This window comes from Microcaecilia unicolor, chromosome 1, assembly GCF_901765095.1.
Source record: "Microcaecilia unicolor chromosome 1, aMicUni1.1, whole genome shotgun sequence".
In the NCBI taxonomy this organism is placed as follows: Eukaryota; Metazoa; Chordata; class Amphibia; order Gymnophiona; family Siphonopidae; genus Microcaecilia; species Microcaecilia unicolor.
The window spans coordinates 669404690-669430329 of NC_044031.1; the positions used below are offsets into that span (position 1 = coordinate 669404690).

The window sequence follows — 25640 nt, forward strand, 5'->3', positions numbered from 1 at the left end:
TGCTGAGTGCAGTGCACTGTAGATAGATGTGACCCAGGCCCATACCTCCCCCTCCCTGTTACACCTATGGTGAAAACTGTGAGCCTTCCAAAACTCATTAAAAATCCACTGTACCCACATATAGGTGCCACCTTCACCCATAAGGGCTATTGTAGTGCTGTATCCAGTTTGGGGGGGTTCTGGGTTTTGGGTGGGTTTTGGAGGGCTCAGCAGACAAGATAAGGGAGCAACAGTGAGATATGTACCTGGTAGTATTTATATGAAGTCCACAGCAGTTCCCTCTAGGGTGCCCCATTGCTCTCCTGGGATGTCTGGGTGACAAGTTTGCTAAAAAGTGCTGGCCCCTCCTACATTCCAATGGCTTGATTTTATGCTTTAGGGTTTTTTTTTTCAAAAATGGCCTAAAATGATAAACACACAAAGCACAAAACCTTGTTCGAAATGGTATTAAAAAAAAAAGATAGATGTTTTTCTTTTTCTGAAAATGGTTACATTTGCTATTCAGATCTGGGACGTTTAGCACAAAACATAGTAACATAGTAGATGACGGCAGAAAAAGACCTGAAGTTCGACTTAAACACCTTATCAAAAATACCCCTCACTGTCTCCCAAGTTATTAAATATCACTAGACCTAATGCGATCATGAAACTCATACATTATTTCACGCCTTCTGGGAGTGCCCGTGAATTCGTACATTTTGGAGACAAATTCAACGGTTTCTGACTAAAACAATACAGAAACCGGTAGGGGGGCATGGGAACACTACGTGTTGGACATGCAATCAGCGTTTAACACACAGGCGAAGGGACCGTGGCTGCTGGTGTCGCAAGGTCTGTCTGATAGCTGGTAAGACCATATTACAAAAATGGATATCCCCTAATAGCCACCTGCATATTGGCACTGGCGAAACCAAATACACGAGATGGCCACCTGGGAAGCCAAAGAAGCGAAAGAAAACCTGAAAGGAAAAAATATTCTTGCAATATGGGGCCTTTATTTTGCAAGGGCTTAACCCACGGGGTAGAAGCTTACTGCTAAATTTGCTGTAACATGACCCTGGACAATTAAGAAATGAGAATGTCCCTACGTCCAGCGCGGGCTGGTACAAACAAGGCTGACCCGCTCACCCTAAAACAAGACATAAAAAGAGGGAGAGGGGGAAATGGAGGGTAGGGGGGAAGGGGAGGGAGGGAGAGGGTGAGGGGAGAAAACTGAAAATGTGATGATGAAAAACCATATTTACTCTGTATCACTTTTTGATGTTGACATTGTATTATTGAGTTAAGAAGTTAATTGGTTGTGAACATCTGACTGATTCATCAATAAAAAAGTTGAAACTAAAAAAAATATATATACATATATATCACTAGACCTTCTAGCTTCCACTCCCACCCAAACTTTGAGATCAGTATTGGCAAAAGTTCTCATGACGATCTTGCTAAGCTTTCCTAACTCAATCAATGCTCTTTTTAGTACACAGGACATACTGGACTCCCGCTAAATTGCACATTATTAATACTGCATTTTCTAGCTGTTGCTGGACATGTCAGTCTCATTTGGGAACTTTAAATATGCTCTTTGATTGTACCAGTTTACACCACTACTGGTACAGTTGGGCTACGCTGGGGACTGTATTTCCAATCCAAGCTGCTATTTCCTGTCAGCTGATACTCTTGAAATCTTTACTTTTCCAGCAACAGCTTAATACACCAGAGTGTTACCTATTTGATCTTCCGTTGGCCATAGCATGTAAAATGGTGTTAGGTTATTGGAAAGACATTTCAAAGGTCACTTATCAGTAATGGTGGAATCTGGTGTGTTTAATGTATCAATTTGAGGCTTACATTGCTAAGAGAGCTGGTCATTCTGTCAAGTTGCTGAGCAGTGGTCCCCTCTGCCTATATATCTCCTAAGGAAGAAGATGAGAATTCTTTGCTAGCGTAGAGGTTCACTACATGCCATAGATTATACCAACAATTATTTGATTCAGAACATTAACTATAATCTGGCACAGATCACTGATTGGTTACAACATAACAAATTGATGCTCAATCCAAATAAATCTAGCTGTGTTCTCTTTTCAAACTGCCCAAACGCCTCTCTATCCTGGCCCATCCTTCTCAGGGCAATGGCTATTCCTCAATCATCTAACACAAAATTTTAGGCATCGTTTTAGATGATTCACTCTCCTTTAGGCCACACATTTCTACTGTAATTCGACAGTGTTTCTACAGAATATGACAAATCCATTCAGTTCACACCTATATTGACCCACCTGCAATAAATATACTCATCCACTCTTTTGTTATCAGCAAACTTACTACTGAAGTTCTTTTTATATAGGTCTCAAAACATCTGATAATAGGCGCCTACAAATAGTTCAGAATGCCACCATTAAAGTTATCACTGGAAAAAAGAAATTTGATCATGTTACTTCACTATTGAAAGCTGCCCATTGGCTCCCCCTGCCCCACCATATTATCTATAAGATTTTACTCTTGGTCTTTAAAATCCATCTGTCTGGTGAACCACCCTTTCCTTCTCGTTTGTTAACCCCATATTCAAATACAAGAACATTGTGATCATGTTTTCAGAATTTACCACCTTTCCGGGAGATAATACGCCAACACACTAGGAAGGCAATCTTCTCAGTTCATGGTTCTGAACATTGGAACAAGCTACCTCAGTCTCTTCGGCAACAAACATCTCTCCAAAACTTTAAAATTGATCTTAAAACTTTCCTTTTCTCTGATGTGTACTCCTAATCCTGCTAATAAAATTCACGGAGATGGAACCTGTTGGACCCAGCGGACCAGTTTCAACTATCCTTTTCTATCCCCTTCTCTTCTATCCTATATGAAATTATAGTTCTACCCCACCCCTTCCTTCCGTCTTTACTATTTTCTTCCTTTTCTGTAAGCCACCCAGACATGCTTTTTGATGGGTGGGATAGTAAATCCTGAAATAAAATTGAAACTGGAAACTTGCTGTAATTCTTGGTGTTTTGCTTTAAAATGTACATTGATGATGCTGTCTTGTAGACTTTGTTGTGTATGTTTTGTGGTTCTCTGTTACATGACATTTGCTTATTAATAAGTAAGCAAAGACTACTTGATTAGAATAATGGCATATAAGTAAGTGTGTATGTGCACATGTAGGAACGGAAATGCCAAAAATATGACTAAGCAGTTTGCTGCAGTGCATATTTTAAAGGTGGGCACACACATGAGCAGACTCCAGGTGGAACATGGTTGGGGGGGGGGGTGCACATTTACACGCATTCAGCGAGATTCTATAAGACTATCTGTACTTCAGGAAGCAGGTGAAAGCTTGGCTCTTCAACCAGGCCTTTAATGGCAGAAGTAACTAACTTGTTAGTCTCACTCACACACATAAGGAGTGACACGGGCTGCATATACTGCAGCAGGACATGTTTATCCACTCCTACCCTAGCTAATATAAAATGTAACCATCTTTCTAACCTCATATGCATGTTTCCTTAAATTAGTCACCTTATTTTCTAACTCCTCTTACTCTGTTACCTACCTATATGTTAACCATCTCTCTGACCTCATGTGTAACTTTCTTTGAATTAGTCGCCTTACCTTCTAACTCTTCTTACTCTCTTACCTATCTATATGTTCCATCTTTGCTTATACCCTACACTGTCTATTAAAATGTTCTATTACGTATTGTGTTGACGTAAGTAGTATACTATGCTATACTTTGTATTGTTATTTGAATATTTTTACTGCTGTAATTGCCTATTTCTCATGCTTGATTTACTCTTTCTGTACACCATCTTGAGTGAATTCCTTCAAAAAGGCAGTAAATAAATCCTAATAAATATAAATAAATAAAATGTACAGTACTTCAAGCATTCCTCACCAGAAACTCTTATCCTCTCCACAACTAATTTAAAGATAAGTGTTTTTGTGAGCAATGCTTGAAGTACAGTACATTTGAAAAACTGTTTGGAGTTTCATTCAGTTGAAGAACTTATTTGAAGAACTGTTCAGTTTCTTTTGAAGTACTAAGCATTTGCAGACCTGTTTGAAGCTTTTTCTGTTTGAAGGACTGTTTAGTTTGTTTTGCTTTTTGTTATTGTTTTACCCGGTAGGCACGTTCAGTTTTCATAGCACAGCATGCATTCATGGCAAATGAGGATATATAATATGCGATGATTGAGAAATTGGAGAGCTATTACTTAGGGTGGTTAACCCATGCTGGTCTCTTCAGCAACTTCTGAGCATGTTACTATATGTATGTGTGTGTATATATATATATATATATATATATATATATATATATATATATATATATATATATACAGTGCACTCCATTTAAGTGCACGTTGGATAAGCGCATGCTCTGTTTAACTGCATGCCATACTTCGCTCCTGTTTTTGGCGCCATCAATTTCTATGGTGAAAAACTTCAGTTTAGCGCACCACTGATAAGTGCAAGATTCACTTATATGCATGGTTTAAGACCGCTCCTCTGCAGGAAAGACTCCGCATAAGCGCATGTGCGGAATATGGAAGTCAATTGGCACGTGACAAAGGGGCAGTAAATTTGAAATCTCGTTGGTTAACTGCCACAGGCAGAAGAAGTGAAAGAATGTTGTTAGAGTGTACACTGGCGGCGGCGTCCTCGCGCAACTGTAAGACTTTAACACTGGCTGAACGAATAGAAGTTCTTTAAAAATTAGAAGGCAAACAAAGTCAAGCATCTATTGCTAAAGAATATGGTGTCAATCCCAGTCAAATTTCACTTATCTTGAAGCAGAAAGACTAGCTTCTGGAAGATTGGCAAAACAATACAAATCCACACTGGAAACGAAAACGGGTGGGAAAAGCTGACGAGGTATGCTCGTATGCTCTTCTTCGGTGGTTTTCTCAAGTCAGGAGCAGGCAGTTTCCTGTCAGTGGTCCACTGCTTATGGAGAAAGTTAATCAGCTAGCTGAAAGTCTTGGACTAACTGAATTCAAAACCACTGTTGGATGGTTGGAAAGATGGAAGGAGAGGAACAACATAAAATTCAAGAAACAGCATGGTGAGAAACAAGACGCTGATGACTTTGGTGCTGAAAATTGGGTTGTTTCAGTTCTTCCTATCATCTTGAATGAATTTGCACCTCGTGACATTTTCAATGCTGACAAAAACAGTCTCTACTGGCAAGCGATTCCTGATGGAACACTTGCATTCAAACAAGCCAAAACTACAGGAAGTAAAATGTCGAAGGACTGACTGACGATCCTCCTTTGCTGCAATATGGATGGGAGTGAGAAGTTGGAACCCCTCATCATTGGAAAGAGCAAACAGCCCCGTTGCTTCACGAATGTTAAGCGACTTCCTGTGTCATACGAGGCTAACACAAATTCATGGATGACTGGGGAAATTTGGAAGCAGTGGCTAAAGAAGTTAGACACTAGAATGCAGGCACAAAGGCGTCAGATTTTGTTGCTTTGTGATAATTGTGCTGCACATAGTGATGATGTCAGGCTGTCTAACGTCAAGGTGGTCTTCCTGCCACCAAACACTACCTCTCTGATCCAACCTATGGATCAGGGCATAATAGCCAATTTCAAACAACATTATCAGGCCCTTGTGCTATGTCGTCTGATGAGCGTTATGGATGACCAGACTGGCAAGGATAAACGTGCTGTTGAACTGGCTCGTAATCTATCACTGTTGGATTCCCTACATATGCAGAAAGAAGCCTGGAATCATGTTACACAGGCAACCATTGTGAACTGCTACAAGCGGGCAAGCTTTGTTAGGGATGTGGAGAGGGACGAAACAGATGCAGCTGTTGCAAACGCGTCAGATGAACAGGCTATTGACATCCCAGCCGATGTTACTGAAGAGGAGTTTCATTACTATGTAGCTGTTGATTACAATCTACAAACAGCTGATGGCAGCACTGATATCGAGATATGCGCCTACACGCAGACAACGGCTGATGATGAAACAGATGATGAAATGAGCAGCGAGGCACATGCTGATGAAATTCAACAGCCCCATGTCACTTTTGCAAGAGCGCTGGAGAGTCTCAACACCGTGCGGGCCTATCTGGAGGCCACTGGATGTCAGTGCTATGACAGTTTTTACCGTCTGGCAGACGTAGTCTATGGAACTCATAGACACAAGAGTGTATGGAGGACTATGACTGATTACTTCAAGTAAGCCTAACGTCAGTTAACGGAGACTGTATACTGTACGTATAATAAACAGTACTGTACATATGTTTATTAGATGTCAAGCTTCTTTGGGTTACAACGGTGAAGTTCACGCTCCAGTTAACTGCATGTATTTCTTTGGTCCCAGACCCTTGCACTTAAGCGGATTGCACTGTGTATGTATATATATATATATATATATATATATATATATATACACACAAACATATTTTGAAGCCTTGCTGAAAAGATTTTTTGTTAGACTGTAGGTTCTTTTTTCTATTATTTGACGTTTGACTATTACCTGTCAGCATTCTTTAGTTATTTGTCCCCTGATTAGTTTTTGGTTGGCTGGTAATGTGCATTAAAATGTCTTACCAGAGGATAAAAATCAATAATGTACATTAAGAGCTAATATAGGTTTTTATTGAAAGCAGCAAGGGGGGTGGGACCAACTGAAGGATAAGGGCCAAGAATCAGGGCCAGGGCTATGGTTTCTGGTGCCCTCCTGCAACCTATAAATTTGCGCCCTTCTCCATTCTCTCCCCTCCCTCGCCCCACACATTTATTGCCATATTCTCACCATTTTTCCAATTTTTTCTATCTGCCTGTGTCGGCTGCCCCCTGCCCCCCCAGGTTGAAGTTTACTGTCCAAATTGTGGTGTCTCTCTTGCCAGGGAACTAGGGTTGCCTTTTGAAAAGAAAAACTTGCCACCTGTCACTGCTCCTGCCCCACCTCCCAAAATAACAACAGTGACAGTAGCAGTGCAGGCTTTAGGGTGGCAGGGCAATTGGGAGCGGACAGTTTGGTGCAGACATTTCAGAGTGGGCAATTGGTGACAGACAAATTGGTGCCGGACCACTGAGGTGCTAGGGCAGTTGGGAGCAAACTGTTTTCCTGGTGACTGTTTCTTCACATAGAAGGATTTCTAAGCTCCAGGCATTGTTTTTCAGGGACCCTTGTCTGCAGTTTTCGCAGACAGGCATGGCTATGCACACGGTTCCTTCCATTCTTCCAAAAGTGTTTTTGTTTTTTCACCTCATCAGTCGATTTTCCTTCCATCCTTTTGGAGGGAGGATTATGGTGAGGACTACGCCTCCCTATGTCTTCTGGATGTGAAACGGTAACTGGTAAATTCGGCACCGGACAATTGGGAGTGGATAATTTGACACAGACAATTCGTCGTGGGATAATTTGGAGTGGATATGTTGACGGAAAATAACGGCTAATTCGGCGCAGTAGCTTTTAATATCTCATTAAGCATTCTACTAAGATGTGAATTCATGTCTTTTGACTATGCAGTTGAAGTATTTAAGGTCAATTACATTCATCAATGAATGCATTTACTGACATCTTTAATCTGCAAATTCATGGATGTCATTTTCATTTCGGACAATACATTTGGCTTATGGTGTAAGAATATAGCTATGCTGGACGTTACAACATGGATCCAGATTTCACTACGCACATCCAGATTCTTGTTGCTCTTGAATACGTACCGATTCCCAAGAAAGTGCGTGCTTATGAAGAACTTATAGATCTTGAATCATTTCCTGAAGTTGATGACCTTCTGAACTACTTCGAATACACTGTTATTGGAGGAAGACGGTGATGACCACAAAGAGGGGGTGCTCTTTTCCCTTCCAGCATCTCAGACTGTTACCAGGCTGTTTATGATGACGAACCACGAACAAATAACTCAGTTGAGGGATGGCATAACGCATTTGCACGTGCAAATTGTCCATCCAGCAACACTGAGGCTAGTGCTGAAACTACAAAAGGAACAGAACATGAATTGCCTGCATATTGAACGTCTCACTGTTGGTGAACAGCCTTCCTTGCAGAAGAAGAAAAACCGTGATCCCGATCATCGACTTTGAACGATTGTCATGGATTACTCTAATCATTCAACTTTGGATTATTTGCATGGATGCAGCCACAGCATTAACTTAATTGATTAAAATCTATTTGGACATAAATTTAATTAAATGATTCTACAATGGTGCATCCTTTACACATCTTTTTTGAAAATAAATTTGCTTTAATTGATTCTATAGTAATTAGTTCATCCTTTAGAGATATTTGCTTGTTGACTATTGATTTGATTTGTAAGATTAATTAACACTTTTTATTGTGTTTTCTTAATAAAGCCTTTACAAAGTTTTATTGAATCACTGTTTATATATCTTACTGTTTGTGCTGAAATGTTTGAGCCAATTTGTCCAGCACCAGCTTGTCCAACAATTGCCCGCTCCCAGTTATCCTGCTTCCAATTGCCCTAGAACAAGCTTTTGCACTTGCAAGCCACATCGGTGGGGGGTGGGGGTGGGATGGGGAGGGGAGGGGAGGGGTACAAGACAATTGCACTCTAATCCAGGGATGCTGGTTTTAGCCTTTAAAATTCATCATGTTTATGACCTGGGGGGTCTATATGTAAGAAATTTGAACATTATACAGCAGCATGTTCATTACATTTACAGTGGGAATGACACTTGTCAACGGTTAGAGTTAGAAGTCATGCTTGTTACATGTTACTCTGCTAATACAGAATAAGTTGCCATCATCTGTGAGAATTTCTGATGAACCGATGTGGTTTAGAGGCCAGTTAAGTCGTTTTTATTCCCTGTGGGTTGAGTGTGTCTGGCTGGAAGTGGTTGAAAGTGGGCCCACAATTTTCTATTATGGTTTACTGCTGTTTACAAAGTTGGTGTATTTTATTCTGTATGTTTTTTTGTTTTTGTTTCTGGTTTTTTTTTTTTTTGCAAACTGTAGTGACTATGGGGCCCTAATGTGGGCCTACTGCATGGTAAAAGGACATGACCACCGGATGCGCTGAGGCATCCCGCAGTAGTCTGAGCATTAGCGTGTGCTACTCCTTTGGTAAAAAAAAAAAAAGTTTTGCCATGGGAAGCGTGGCTGGGGGGCAGAGAGTAGGTGTGCCTGCTCTAATCAGGTAGCATGGGCACATTACTGTGCACTACCTGATTAGCACAGGAGTAGCATGGGAGCCCTTATCGCCTGCTAAATAGGTGGTGGTAAGGGTTCCTGGCGGTAATGGCCACACACTAATGGGGAAATTAGCTTATGTCCATTTTTTAAAAAAGGCGACCATGGCCATTTTTCTACAACGCTAGAAAGTAGCCAGAGCACGCAGCAAACCTGTGCGTTAACCACAGTTCTGGACACTTTCTAGTGCACCTTAGTAAAAAGGCCCCTATTTATTTGGCAGAATGGGCTAAAATATTGAAATAAATAAATAAAATGCATTAAAGCTAATGTGAGGGTTTATCAGGGGAACATAACTATATCTCCAGAGGTGTAGTTACGTGCTTCTGTAGTAAAAATCACCACATTAGCGCACATCAGTATGTGTTAACTTCGCAGCTGTTTCTCCGCACTGTTGAGTACATCGTACATCCCCTTTTACATAAGCGCAAGTTCATGGAAATATTGCCCTTAAGATGTGCTTAAAATTGACGATAACATACATTAACCAATAACCTGTACTGTAGCTTAGTAAATAGGCCTCCGAAGCAGTAGTCGAAGCCAGAGGCAGAAATAGAAATGGGCTCCTGAGGCTCCTGCCCCATGTCTATTAGATAGTACCCCAGAAATTATGAGGGGAAGGGGTGAGGCTGGAGCATATAGAACAAAGAAGAGCCACTCTGCTTCTTAATCTGCTGCTCCCCTTCTGTCCGTCAGGGATAGGAGGGGAGGAGTTGATTGGAACCGACATTGTAGATGAAAGTAAATCTCTTACTCTCTCCACTTGTGCCCTTTTCTATCCTGCGTTAGAAGTAGAAAAACACATTTTATTTTCAGGCTAGTGATTGGGATATGGGATGTAGTAATTGTGGGGCCCTTTTACTAAGCCACGTTAGCGTCTATGCATGCCCAACGCACCCCAAAATGGAGTTACCGCGTGGCTACCACATGGCTGTTGCGGTAATTTCATTTTTGGCATGCGTCCAATACGTGCGTCTGAAAAATCATTTTTATTTTTGGACGCGTGTATTGGACACACACCAAGTGGCACTTGACGCGTGTAAGTCATTACCTCCCAGCTACTGCGTGAGTCTTTACCACTAGATCAATGGCTGGCAGTAAGGTCTCAGACCCAAAATGCACGTGTGACATCCATTTTCAGCAAAAAAACTTTTAAAAAGGCCTTTTTTAAAGGCGCACTGAAAAATGGATTGGCACGCGCCCAAACCCATGCCTACCCTACTGGAAGCCATTTTTCTGTGCACCTTAGTAAAAGGACCCTTCAATGCTTACTGGAGCAAGTTGGATGTTCCACTTAAAAAAAGAAATAAAGTAATGTCAGTCTGGATTCATTGTTTCTTGCATGGCTTACTTGGCACAGGGACCTACTAATGGTGGTATAATAATAATAATTAAAGGAGGCAAAATCATAGAAGAAGATGGTTTACAGCTAATGAATGGAAGTTTCATTAAACAACTGGCAACAGAAGAAGGAAGTAAGTATACAGGATTATTACAAGTCACGGATTTGCCACATGATCAGATCAAAATAAACACCAGCTCAAACATAGTGGGAGAATTCTAAAATCAGAGTTAAATGGAGGTAGTGTAATTAAAACTATTAATCCCTGGGAAATTCCAGTCATCACATATACTGCTAGAACTGTAGACTGGACACAAGCTGCTTAAGCTAAACTTGATCAAAGAACCAGGAAATTAATGGGAGTAAATCAAGCCCTTGCAGTGACATTGATAGATCACATTTACCAAGAATCTAAGGAAGTAAAGGCCTATTAGAAATGAAGCAAAGCGTGGCTTCGATGAATTACAAAAAGCAAAGAGCCCATGTTAATGAAAGACTGCAAAGAAAATTTGCAAAAAAATATCAGAACTGAAAATAGAATATAAGAAGCAGGAAACAGAATGCAAGTTCAACAACTTTAAAGACAAGCCATTCTTTGGCCAATAAGTAAAAGATATTGATGGAAAATGTGACAAATACCTACCATGACAAAAACTGAAAATTGAAGCACCTAAAAAAATGAAGGAATGATCTTAACAGCTCAACAGCAAGTGTTGCAATCAAACATTATGACACCCCTGTACTAAAATGCATTAAGCACTAACGCACGCTTAACGTGGGGAAAAAAGGCCTACTTCAAAATACATTAAAGTATTTCGTGGTAGTTCGCCTTTTAGCGCACATTAATTGCACATTCTTTATATATATATATATATATATATATATATATATATATATATATATATATATATACATTTTGGGGAGGAGGCATGACATGGGTAGAGAACAGGTATGGAAGTATTATCCAACAAGTATGCTCTGATTAGCACACTTTAAGTGGATAACATGGACTTAGGGGTCCTTTTACTAAGGCGCACAAAAGGGTGGGTTTCTCATGCACTATGGCCACCTGTAGTGCGCCGGTAAAATGGCCATTTTTGTGGGGGCTTTTTGTAATAGCCACATGCTAATTTCCCCATTAGCATGTGGCCACTACCATGGGAGCTCTTACTGCCACCTATTTAGGAGACGGTAAGAGCTCCCATGGTACTTCTGCACTAATCGGGTAATTCTCCACCCATGGGCATGCCTCCCATGCTGAAAAAAAAATATTTTTTTAAGCAGAACACTACCACAGGATGCCTTAGTGCGTCCTGCGGCAGTTGTCTTTTAGCACATGTTAGGCCTGTGTGAGGCCTACGGCACCTTAATAAAAGAGCCCCTTAATTCAGGAGCACTTAGGGGCCGTTTTACTAGGGTTACTGTATTTTGTCCCCCCAAAAGGAGAACACATACCCCGCCCCGTTCACGCCCCACCCCTTTCATACCTCGCTCCACCCCCTTTGATGCCCTCATTCCGCCCCTGTCACATTTTCCCCTCCCCCCTGTCACACACCCCATCACCCCCCTCCCCTTACCTTACTACTGCCATGGTGGTCTAGTGAGCCCCCTCTTTCCTGCCCGGAGCGCTGCCCTGCATGCATCTTTCCTGTTCGTGATCTCGGCGCCAATTCAAAATGGCCACCGAGAGTTGAAGTCTTGCGAGGTCACGTCAACTTTCGGCGGCCATTTTGAATCGGCGCTGAGATCACTAGACCACCAGGGCAGTAGTAAGTAAGGGGAGGGCAGGCTAGCAATCTGCCCGTTTGTCCGGATTTCTGGACAAATGTGCAGGCTGGCGGACAAACGGGCAGATTGGCAAAACCCAAACGTCCTCAAAAAGAGGACATGTCCGGGTAAATGCAGGCATATGCTAACCCTATATTTTACTAAGCTGTGTAAGGGTAGGGTTACCATATGGCTCCAGAAAAACAAGGACGCATTGATGCAATCCAGGGTTTGCTTCCATTGAAAGCAATGGAAGCAAAACCCAGACTGGCTCAATCTGTCCTCCTTTTTCTGGACGTTACAAAAAGCTCCAGTCATAAATATGGATACCAACTGTATCTTTTATTGCTTCCGTATGAATTCATACAGTAAACAATCCCAATATATAATAAACTCTAACCTTCAACTCATTCATACCTCGTTCACTCAGTCATCTACCCCTTCAAATCCACCATCATATGCATTTACAAATCCTATATTTCCATCTCAAATGTTCATATGATTTCATGCAATAGTATATTACTAGAACACAAACTAAAGATCCTAATGATCTTTCTGGAGCCATATGGTAACCCTACGTAAGGGCTTATGCATGTACAGCATATGCCAAATCGGCACTATTGCCCGGCTAGCACTTGAGCCAAGCGGTAATTCCAAAGTAGGCGTGCGCTGAATCCCGCAGTAGAAAATAATTTTTTATTTTCTACCGCGGGCTGCTTACCCAGTGGTAAACAGCAGTTGGCACGCGCTGCATGCGCTTTTGCAAAGACAAAGATGTAAGAACAGAAACAACAAACAAAGAGGCAGGTGCTATATCAACCAGCAGAACAAAAAAGAGAACAGCACCAAAAAGACCAAAGACAAAGGATGACACATTTAATAAAAGGCAATAAAATAAAAATATATAATATCACAAAATGTAATCCGACATGGCCATGCTTCACCTGAAGGCTGCGTCAAAAGTTAATAGATGACATGAAACTCTTCACAGATGGATAATCCCCTCTTATTCAAGCACTAGCTCTCCCCACTGGAGTTGTTCAGCGATAGGTTAGTACTCTGTAATTGAGAAAAGCAAGGTTTATTTGTGTGTAATAACACTGTATAAGTATGTATTTTTAACTTGTTTCTGATGGTTGTTACATTTTGTTTGATGTCTTTAATGTGAGAAATGAAACATAAAGAATAGGTATAGATATATGTATATAGATATATTTTTATTTGTACAAGCAGAAATAGGACACACAGGAGTAGATAAATATTAAATATGTTTAATATTGTAATAAGTTCTCATTTGAGCACATTTTGATAGACAACATTTTTTGTTTTTTGATTTGGAGCATATACGTATAAAGACTTATTTGAGCCAACTCGTGAACAGGCAACATATAATTGGCCTTATGAAAAACATGGGTTTTGTAAGTTGACACCTGTGACTTATAACGTTTGACCTTGAGCCTTATTTATCGACATTGCAAAGGCTAGTTGAACTGGAAACTGCAATCTTTTGAATTGTATCAGATAGATGGAAAAAGAGGAATTTTAGGTATAAAAATGTGCTGTCCTTTGTCACAACCTTTCAAGATTGTAGCTTCAATAACGTGTGGCGTTAGAGTTTTAAGAGCTAAACGTGTGCCATTACATAGCTTTGGAACATTTAGATTTGGTAGCAGTATGATTGGTGAACCAATTTTTAAGTGTAGTGATAGAGGTCTATAAAATAATGAGTGGAGTGGAACGGGTAGACATGAATCACTTGTTTACTCTTTCCAAAAATACTAGGACTAGGGGGCATGCAATGAAGCTACAAAGTAGTAAATTTAAAATGACTTGGAGAAAATATTTCTTCACTCAATGTGTAATTAAACTCTGCAATTCATTGCCAGAGAATGTAGTAAAAGCAGTTAGCTTAGCGGGTTTTAAAAAAGATTTGGCTAGCTTCCTGAAAGAAAAGTCCATAAGCCATTATTAAAATGGACTCGGGGAAAATCCACTGCTTATTTCTAGGATACACAACACACTACTGATGGAGCAAATGGTGCTCAGTGCTAAACCTTGGTTGATTTGTGCATGTAAGGAGGCTGGGGGCAGTCAATGATTATAAAGTGGCACGAAGCACAGGTTCACGAGTTGAGTGGCATACAGTGCCTGAGCTGGCATACAGTGCCTGAGCAACTTTATGAGACGTCCTCTTACAAATTAACATAGGTTTATCACTGAGCACCATTTGCTCCACCAGTAGTGTGTTGTGTATGATTCATATGTTATAGGTGGAACATTGCCATTTGAATTTTTTTGATTATTTCTAGGATAAGCAGCATAAAATGTATTGTACTGTTTTGGAATCTTGCCAGGAATTTGTAACCTGGATTGGCCACTCTTGGAAACAGGATGCTGTCCCAGTATGGCAATACTTATGTACTTATGATGTGGTGGCATTCCTGGTGGATGCAGTGAATTTAGAAATTCAACTGGATAATTTACAATGTCATTAGTATCTTGCATTGTGTCAATGGACAAATGCTATTTAGTTTCACCTGGTAGCATTTCTTGGATTTCGTTGTTTATTTCATTGACGTTTAAGTTTTTCGGAGCTATATTTTTGGTCTGTTTTAAATGCTGCACAGAAGTCTAAAGAGTGGAGGACTTGAGGCAAATTTTGAGTTCATCGTACATCATACCTTTTTGAATGACAGGCAATGTTTGTCGATAGTCACCAGAAAGGACTAACAATTCCTCCCATCAAATTCTTATTACATTTCAAGTCTTGTAGGCTTGACTGCTTCTGTCTAGAGCAGTGATGGGCAACCTTTTGAGCTTGGTGTGTCAAAGTTCGCCAAAAAACCGAGCATAACTCGGGTGGTGTGTCACTTCGAGAAAAATCACTGCTACTAGGACCGCCCCCGGGCCCCCCCTACCCGAGATCACTGCCCACCCGAGGTCGCTGGGCCCCCCCTCCACCCGCTACCGGGCCCAGAACTAACCTTAAAGCCTCCTTTCACGTCGCAGCAAGCAGCAGCAGGGCAGACCTCTCCTCCTTCCTTCTGTGCTCCGCCCTCGCGGACGTTACGTCAGGCGAGGGCGGGACACGGAAGGAAGGAGTGGCCTGCCCTGCTGCTGCGTGCTGCGACGTGAAATGAGGCTTTAAGGTTAGTTTCCAGGAGGGAGGGCGGACCACACTGCGGCGGCGCCGCGTGTCATCGAAAATGGCTACACATGTCAGTGCTGACACGCGTGTCATAGGTTCGCCATCAGGGGTCTAGAGCATGCTTATGAGACATGGTGCATTCATCCCAAACAACGAGGTTACATTGTTGTAATAATTTGGCTAAGCCTGTTCCTTTATGTGACAAACTGAGTTCTCAGTTTGCGCTAAGTTAAGAGGCAATTTAAAAGTTGAGTGAGCGGTTCGGCCTCCTTGAAGTAATGTGGTAGCTATACCAGAAGAAGCAACTCTTAGTTTAGTCTGCCTTTTTCGCTGATGTCATATTTCATTTTCCATTGTAGTTTCAACCATCCTGGATAGAAAACAAACTATTTAGTATCTGGATCCATGACTGGCCCAAAAACTATGGTCTCCTTTAAATATATTCTACTTTAAGCAAGCTTTAAACATTGACAGTACTGAGGGGTGTGTGAAAATGGCTGAGTGGGGGTGTACTGCTGAGAGTGAGTGTGAATGGTTATTTTAGAATGAGTGGGTGAGGGTGTGTTACTAAGGAGTTGTGAGAATGGATGAGTGTGAATGGGGGTGTGGTACTGAGGGGTGGGGAGAATGTGTGAATGGGGGTGTACTACTGAGGGGGCTGAGAATGAGTGTAAATGGAGGTGTTCTACTAATGGGATATGAGAATGGGTGAGTGGGGGTTTACTGCTGAGGGGTGAGTGTGAGAATGGATGAGTGTGAATGGGGGTGTGGTACTAAGGGGGAGAATGTGTGAATGGGGGTGTACTACTGAGGGGGTGAGAATAAATGTGAATGGGGGTGTGCTACTAAGGGGATGTGAGAATGGGTGAGTGTGGGTGTACTGCTGAAGGGTAAGTGTGAGAATGAATGAGTGCGAATGGGGGTGTACTGGTGAAGAGGGTTTGAGTTGGAGTTTTCTGCGCTGAGAGATGTGTGAGAAAGGGTGAGTGTGAGTGAAGGTGTTTTGCTGAGGGCTGTGTGAGAATAGATGAGTGTGGTTGTGCTATTCTGTGGTGTGTGAGTGGGGGTGTACTGCTGAGGGGTGAGTACAGGTGTGCTACTCTGGGGTGTATGAGAATGAGTGAATATCAGTGGGGCCGTGGTGTGGGAGTGGGAGTGAAGGTGTGCTATTCTGGGGTGTGTGATTGGGGTTGTTTTGCTGAGGGGTATGTGAGAATGGGTGAGTGTGAGTTGGGTGTTTTGCTGAGTGCTGTATTAGAATGGGGGAGTGGGAGTGTGTGAGAATGGCTGAATGTGACTGTGGTGTTTTGTTGAGGGGTGTGTGAGAAAGGGTGAAATTGACATTGAGTTTAATACTCCCTTAAATCAGAAAATGTGGAGACTGAATCCCTACCTATGACAGCCAGGCTTATCTATGAAAAACAGTGGCATTCCCAGGGTGGCTGACACCCGGGGCGGATTGCCGATGCCCCCCCCCCCCCCCCGGTACAGCGCGACCCCCCCCACCCCGGCGAAAGGACACCCCCCCCAGGTGCATTTTTACCTGCTGGGGGGGGGGGGGTGCCGAGCGCCTCTCGGCTTCGCTCGTTCCATGCTCCCTCTGCCCCGGAACAGGAAGTAACCTGTTCCAGGGCAGAGGGAGCAAGGAACGAGCGGAGCCGACAGGCGCGCGGCACCCCCCCAGTGGCGTGCACCCGGGGCGGACCGCCCCCCCTTGGTACGCCACTGATGAAAAATGTAAATTTGAAAGCGCAAAACCCCTTCAGGAGAAACTACACTGGCTACCAATCAACGAAGTATGGCTTTCATAGTAACATAGTAGATGACGGCAGAAAAAGACCTGCACGGTCCATCCAATCTGCCCAACAAGATAAACTCATATGTGCTACTTTTTGTGTATACCTTACCTTGATTTGTACCTGTCCTTTTCAGGGCACAGACCGTATAAGTCTGCCCAGCACTATCCCCACCTCCCAACCACAAGCCCCGCCTCCCACCACCGGTTCTGGCACAGACCGTATAAGTATGGCTTTCAAGATTTGTACCTTTGTTTACAGAATAATACATGGTCTAGCGCCGAGCTATATGTCTGAACTAATCAACTTACCAATTAGAAACACAATTGAATCAGCCAGAATGTACTTAACTCTTCACTTCCCAAGTTGTAAAAGCCTGAAGTATAAATCAATATACGCATCAAGTTTCTCTTACATATGCACACAGTTCTGGAATTCTCTACAAAAAAAATGCCTGAAATCTACGAATAATCATCTAGAATTCCGAAAAAATACTAAAAACTCACCTGTTCAAAAGGCATACCCCACAGTATCTGACATAAACGCCGAATAATGAAATATGGCATTTAATCAGGAAACGGACAGTTTTCAACCCCGACGCATGATCACACCCTAACATTTTGTCTGAATCACCCCAACCTATTTACTGATACTTCTTTACTGTACTTGTCACTCTAATAGGACCCCTATACTGTATTTGTTCACATCACAGTCTGTAATCACCTCTCTGGAACTATGTAAGCCTTTTTGAGCCTATGGGATACAAATGTAACAAATAAATAAATACCTAGCACTAACTCTTCTTTTCTGATCAATTTGTTTAGGTTGATTTTCTTGATTAGTTGTTTCTTTCAACTAGCATGTGCCTGCTGTTTGGCTTTCACCATTTTCCTGTCAAAACACAGCCTTCTTTTCAAGGGCATCTTGAAATTCAGTTTCCCGCCCTTTTCGAGGAGCATTCCCCTGGTGGATCCGACAGCCATGCGGCTGCTCCCTACACCCCCTTGCAGCATGCACCCAAGGCAGACCATCCCCACTGCCCCGCCCTTGGTATTTCACTGCCTGTGCCCTTGATTCTCAGCCCAGTTCTCTCTCTAAGAAAGTGGAAGTGATTGAAAGGTAGCAAGTATAAGCTTAAAGACAATTGTCCTTTGATTTCATATGCATTGTGAAATACAGATGTTGATAACTCAGAAACAAAGCCTGATGTAAAAACCCGTCTAATCACACACCACTCATTGAAAAAACCTCCATTAAAAATTTTTAATGGAGGCTTTTGACCAATAAAAGATATCTGGAGCTGAGTGGAAGACACTGAAAAATAGGGTGTCTCTTGGCATCTGAGGTCTGTTTTCTTCCATGTAGTTTTTAGCCATTGTTTCTCAATTGTTTCCTTGACTCAATAAGTGATGTGTCATTACATTTTTTTTTATGAGAGTTTTTCATTGCACTGATTTGGGAAGATCCATCTAATAACACATCATTTTTCTCTTCTCCTCTGCAGCCTTCTTCTCCTCTTATGGAAGTGAGATTGGTGCATTAACAAGAATGCACAAAAATTGAGTCCCATGTTCCAGTTCACCACTGTCGGCTGCACTCGGCAGGACCAGCTGATGCGTCGTCATGCTGAAAGGTAGATGCTTTTATTAATACAGACAAACAGTAGTAATATTTTAAGTTCTAATATTTTATTGACGACTCTACAACTTCACAAGGAGACATATACAGAGATAAAGAAAAACATTTGAACAGAAAAACAATTCATCATGTGACATTTCAGTTTACATTGAGACCTGCCGATATTTAACTGTGGCGGTCAGCGTTTTTTTGTTCGTCACCGGCTGTATTCCCAAATATTCAATGCCAGGCTATGTCTGGGCATCGGCATTGAATATCCAGTTCTAGGTTGGCCGCTAAAGCTTATGCGGTTAAATGCAATATTCAGCCCTTGACCACATAAGCTAAACTGCTTAAAGATAGGACTACTATTTAAGCGGCCCAATCTGAGCGGTTATATTATCCAATCAAGGGCTGATTACTGGCACTTAACCACATAAGTGCCACCTCCACCCCCAGACAGTTCTGAACAATGTTGTTAAAAAAACACAAAAACAAACAAATTTCTTCAAGGCTTCCCAGGTTGTGCAAAAGGATCTTTCTTGCCCAGTTACTAATGTGTGTTATCACATAGCTGCATGCTATTTTATAAGTTTGTGCCTAAGGGGCCCTTTTACTAAAGGGTTGCTGCGCAACAGCGGGCTTGCCGTGCGGCAACCCAAAACTACTGCCGGCCCAACACGGCTGCTGGCGGTAGTTCTACCTTGAACGTGTGCCATTTACGGTGCTACAGAAAATAATTCCATAATTTCTAGTGCAGCGCTAACCCAGTGGTAATCAGTTACCACCGGGTTCCGCGGGAGCCCTTACTGCCACCTCAATGGGTGGCGCTAAGCGCTTCCTCCCACATGGCCATACAGTAAGAATAATCTTACCGCATGGCCATGTCTTTTTTAGGGGCTTTTTACCCACTGCGGTAAAAGGGGCCCCTGCCACTACCGCAGGGCTTTTTTTACCGCATGTATGGATTTCCCGCATGCTAAGGCCATTTTTAACGCAGCTGTAAAATGGCCTCATTTCCTATTTCCCCATTAATGGCTACTTGCTAATTTCCCAATTAGCACATGGCCATTAGCCCGGGAGCCCTTACCAACACTTATTTTCTATTCGGTAAGGACTCCCGTGCTAACCTCATGCTAATCGGTTAGCCCTTTGTGATGTAGGTGCACTAACCAGTTAGCGCTGAACACGCCTACTCTCTGCCTCCGAACACACCCCTAGCGCTAAAAAATGTAAAGTATTTTTTAGTGTGTGGGAAGCATGCTCATTAGTATTTACCACAGCTGGGTAAAAGGGCCCCTTAGGTGCCAAATTTATGGAGTACTGTAAGTTACACACCGATGTGCAGCAGGTCCGATTTCAGTGAGAAATGCTTCGGCAGCAGATTGTAATAGCAGTTTCAAGATAAGTAATTGGAAAACTGTTCTTATGCAAAATATAATTGACTTCAAGTTTTGAATAAGAAGATGTGTTTATATAAAAATTGAGACCAGTGAGGAATGGCTACCCTAGCACAAAAAGTAATACTCTGTGCTTTGAGTATGCCATTTATTTATTTATTTATTTTAAAAATGTATGTATCGCCTATCAACTAGGTGATTTACAAGTCAAACATACATATTCTGAGGATCCCCTAAAAAAAGTTTTGAAAAAATATGTAGTTGATTGATTGAGCGACACATTTCAGTACATTTTATTGACATCTTTTGCTGCTTTACATTCATATGTTGGATTAAGATACCCTGCTGTTTGAGTAGTGTCCATCTGCTTGAACATTTAGGCACCAGCATTTATACCTATCTTTTATGGAATCTGGGCACCCAGATGCTGTTATAGAATATTATCTTAGTGCACAGATTTTGGGCGACTAATTTTCTAGCAGCTTTATAGAATTACCCCCATGGTGTTTCTGCAGCCTCTTCATACCTACAGTTACACACACTGAGCTTTCCTTGCTAATATTGAACCACATCGAATGGTGTAGTTCAATATTAAGACAAAGGAGGAGAGGGCTTATTCGAGATTGAAGGTCATAGATTTCAAAAGCACTAATTATGCCGAGATGTGGGAATTTCTCAAGGAACAGTTAGTTGGATGGGAAGAGCTGAAGGAAGTAGAACAGCAGTGGTCGAAACTGAATGGAGCCATTTTAAAGGTGACAAACCTTTATGTTAGAAAATTACATAAAAGAGGAAAAGAAGACCGCTCTGGTTCTCAAACGTAGTTGCTGAAAAGGTAAAGGAAAAAAGATTAGCCTTCATACAATACAAGAGGACACAGAAAGAGGAAGACAGGTAAAAATATCTGGAAAAACTGTCAGGAAAGTGAAGAGGCAAATGGAAGAAAAGATAGCCAACATGGTGAAATTGAGGGACAGGATGTTTTTCAGATATGTAAGTGACAGGAGGAACTGCCATAATAGCATCGTGAGGCTCAAAACTGAGGAGGAGGAATATGTGGAAGCCGATAAGGATAAAGCTGAACTGAACAATTATTTCTGTTCTGTGCAGGGCCACCGAGGGGAGGGGGCAGGGGGACAAAATTCCCCAGTCCCGGCTTCCAAGGGGGTGGGGGCATGGGCCCTGCGCCGACAAGCTTCTTCCTGCCTGCCTGCTTCCGGGTTTGTCCTCTCCCCTGCTCCTGCATGCCACCCAGGACCCAGATGATTGCATTAGGGCAATATTGCATTAATTCAATCATCTGGGTCCCGACTCCCGGCACAAGCAGGAGAGGACAGACCATGGGAGCAGGCAGGTAGAAAGAGGCTTGCCGACGCTGGGCCCAGGCCCTCCCTTGGAGGCACAGAAAGAAAGGTAAGGGGCGGGAGGGAGCAGCGGAACGAGTGGAGGGGGGAAGCAGTGGCACGAGTGGGAGAGGGGGCTGCATGCTGCAGTCTAGTTCTGCCCCAGGCCCACCTGTATCTCTCAGCGGCTCTGGTTTTCTGTTCATGGATGAAAGGCCAGGAGTAGGACCGCAGAAAACAAATGGGGATGGATGCATGGTAGACCAGGACTGATTCTCAGAAGACTGTGTTCATGAGGAACTAGCTAAAGTAAAAGTGGACAAAGTGATGGAGCCTGATGGGATACATCTCAGGGTACTCAAGGAACTTGGAAATGTTCTGGCGGCTCCGCTGTCTGACCTCTTCAATGCTTCCTTAGTCTGGAGTGGTCCCGGAGGACTGGAGAAGGGCGGATGTGGTCTCTGTGCACAAGAGCTGAAGTAAGGATGAGGCTGGGAATTACAAACCTGTCAGTTTGTCCTCGGTGGTGAATAAACTAATGGAAACGCTTCTAAAGCAGAGGATCATGAAGTTTCTTGAATCGAATGGACTGCAGGACCCGAGACAGCACGGCTTCACTAGAGGCAGGTCATGTCAGATGAATCTGATTGATTTCTTTGAGAGGGTGACCAAACAGTTGGACGTGGGAGGGGCGCTTAGGTGTACTTGGATGTGGTGTACTTGGATTTTAGCAAAGCCTTTGACACGGTTCTGCACTTGCGACTGACTAATAAATTGAGTGCCCTCGGTATGGGACCTAAAGTGTTAAAAACTAGTTAATTGGGAGGAGACAGAGGGTAGTGGTAAATGGAGCTTGCTATGAGGAAAGGGATGTTTCCAGTGGTGTGCCACGGGGGTTTTTGCTCATGCTGGCTCTTTTAAACATCTTTGTGAGTGATATTCCGGAAGGGCTGTCTGGTAAGGTTTGTCTCTTTACAGATGACACCAAACTCTGTAATAGGGTGGACACTCCGGAGGGCGTGGATGGTATGAGATAGAATCTATCGAAGCTTGAAGAATGGTCCGATAATTGGCAACTAAGATTTAATGCTAAGAAATGCAGGGTCATGCATTTGGGTTACACGAATCCAAGGGCACGGTACAGTAGAGGGGGTGAAATGATTCTGCATACAAAAGAAGAGCGGGATTTGGGGGTTATTGTGTCTGATGACCTTAAGGTGGCCAAACAGGTAGAAAAGGTGACAGTCAAAGCCAGAAGGATGCTTGAGTGCATAAGAAGAGAGATGACCAGTAGGAAAAAAGAGGTGATAGTGCTTTTCTATAAGTCTCTGGTGAGGCCCCATTTAGAATACTGTTTGCAGTTCTGGAGACTGCACCTACAGAAAGATATGCACAGAATGGAGACAGTCCAGAGAGCGACTACAAAATTGGTAAGTGGTCTCTGTCATAAAACATATAGGGACAGGCGCATGAACTTCAACATATATATATGCTGGGAGAGAGGCAGGAGAGAGCAGATATGATAGAGATGTTTAAATACCTAGAGGCATTAATGTACAGGAGGTGAGCCTTTTTCAAATGAAGGAAAACTCTGGAATGAGAGCGCACAGGATGAAGTTAAGTGGAAATGGGTTCGTTTAGGAGAAATCTAAGGAAATACTCTTTCACGGAAAGGGTGGTGGATGCGTGGAATGGCCTCCCGGTGGAGGTCGTAAAGACGAAGACTGTATCAGAATTTAAAAAAGTGTGGGACAGGCATTTGTGATCCTTTAGGAAAAGGAGGAGCTAGTGGCTTCTGGGGAGGGGCAGACTGTATGGGCCATTTGTGTGCCATCATATTTCTGTGTTCTAATTATCCCCATTTGGGAGTTATCCTTCCAGTTATTAATTATCTGCTTGAAACCCAAAGTTAAGACAAAAAAATATCTAAGAGCTTCCATTTTGATTTTGGTAGCATGGAAACCAGGGCTCTAGACTTCCATATAGCCAGTGGCAGCCCTACCATTAGGCCAGCTGAGGTGGGGGCCTCAGGTAACACTAATTATGGAACGGCATCTTTCCCCCTTCCTTCCTCAACTCCCCTCCACAGCCTATCTACTTTTTTTTGTTTTTCAAAAGTTGGCAGCGATCCCTATATGCTGCCCTGCCACCACTGGCATCTCCTCTGTACTGCAGCATGCCTCTCTGATGTAACTTCCTGTTTCCTCTGCCACCTCTGACTTTTGAAAACAACAACCACAAAAAAAGAAGGTAGGCTTGGGGGGTGAGGGGGAAAGATGTTAGACCACAGTTGGGGGGGGGGGGGGGGGTGAGAAGGAGTTGGCAGGGGGGGAGGAAGAAGTTGCCAGGGGGTGCGATGCTGGGGGGCCAAGGCACCATTTCATCCTTGCCTCAGGCGGCAGATTTCCTTGGGTCACCCCTGCATACAGCTATTTTGTAGCTTATATTTTGTCTACTAGGCAGAATTATCCAGGGTCTTTCCTGCACTTCCCACCAATACAATTTCAAATTGGAACAAAAAATTGGCAATGGAAAGAGGGTGCCTCTTCCAGTCATAAGTACATAAGTAATGCCACACTGGGAAAAGACCAAGGGTCCATCGAGCCCAGCATCCTATCCACGGCAGCGGCCAATCCAGGCCAACGGCACCTGGCAAGCTTCCCAAACGTACAAACATTCTATACATGTTATTCCTGGAATTGTGGATTTTTCCCAAATCCATTTAGTAGCGGTTTATGGACTTGTCCTTTAGGAAACCGTCTAACTAACACTGGTTTCGCCAATCTGGTTACTTTAATTTATATTAACAATATCGAATGTTTTATATGTACTATTCTATTTTTATGCACCTGCTACAAAATTATGTATTTCTCCTAATTCACTTGATTTTTACCTTTCATATCTAATTTAAGTGATATTTTCATGTATCTTGATTGTACCACTCCTTTGTATTATCATTCCGTTAATGGTGATCACCATTGCGGCATAATGTAAGCCACATTGAGCCTGCAAATAGGTGGGAAAATGTGGGATACAAATGCAGCAAATAAATAAAATAAAATCATCGGAGAAGGCAGGACACTGTATGAAGAGGGAAGGGAGAAGCTGGAGGCAAGCCTGCAGTGCCTTCTTCTTTACTGACGTCACTGCTACGGACAGGAAAAGCGTTAACGCTTGGGGGGGGGGGAAGGAACGGAGCTGAGTCGGGCTGCTAGGGGGGTGAGGAGGAACGGAGCTGAGTCGGGCTGCCGGTCGGGGAGCTGAGTTGGGAGGGAAGGAGACATGTGCCTGTGGGGTAGAGAATAAAAGGTGCCGGTACGCCGTACCGGTGCGTACCGGCACAAAAAAAGCACTGTTAGCGTGTGGCACCTTCATACAGTTAATGTGGGAGTACTTACCGCCTCCTGTTTAGAAGGCACTAGGTGCTCTTGTGTTAACTTTGTGTTATCCAGGAAGTGCGCAGTAATCTTAACACGCCAGCTGGATAATACTGGAATGCACACTCAATGCTCATCAGCAAGAAAAAGGGGGACGCAAAGCTTCCACAGTTAATCAAAGGAAAACCAAAAGAAGTGGAAGTGAAATGTTCCAAGATGAATAAGACAAAAAGTGAAGTCCAAGCTTCTAAAAAGTCTTTATTCTTCAGTAATAGATCAAATAGTTGTACAGTCTTTACCCTCCACAGGCTGACCCAACACAGGCCATGTTTCAGCATAAAGCCTTCCTCAGGGGTCTAACAATAACAACAAAATAAAATATAATTGCAAGTAAATAGACAGGATTAAAAGATATACCACAGAAATATATACAAAAAAAGGAAGTTGGGCAAAGTGAACAGCACATTGGGCATGAGAGACTACCCCCTCTAGTGATACAGCTGGTCCAGTGCCTCTCCCCTCTGATGATGTGATCAGCTTGACTACTTACGTACATTTAGAGAGACTCGTGTAACTAAAACAAAGTCTACTTCTCACACTCTCTCTTTCCCCTAAATCCATATCTCCCTGTACATTCTCTATCCATGTTCCTCAGTCCATC

General features: G+C 42.7%; 1 protein-coding gene across 1 annotated transcript in view; it reads left to right on the forward strand.

Moving 5' to 3' along the window:
• Positions 1-25640, forward strand: part of LOC115457664 (mucosa-associated lymphoid tissue lymphoma translocation protein 1-like) — a 181699-nt gene that overhangs the window by 56334 nt on the left and 99725 nt on the right. Inside the window, exon 2 of the mRNA XM_030187200.1 lies at positions 18747-18875. Within this exon, the coding sequence (XP_030043060.1) occupies positions 18866-18875 (10 nt within the window). The 5' untranslated portion in view covers positions 18747-18865. The remainder of the gene's footprint in view (positions 1-18746; positions 18876-25640) is intronic.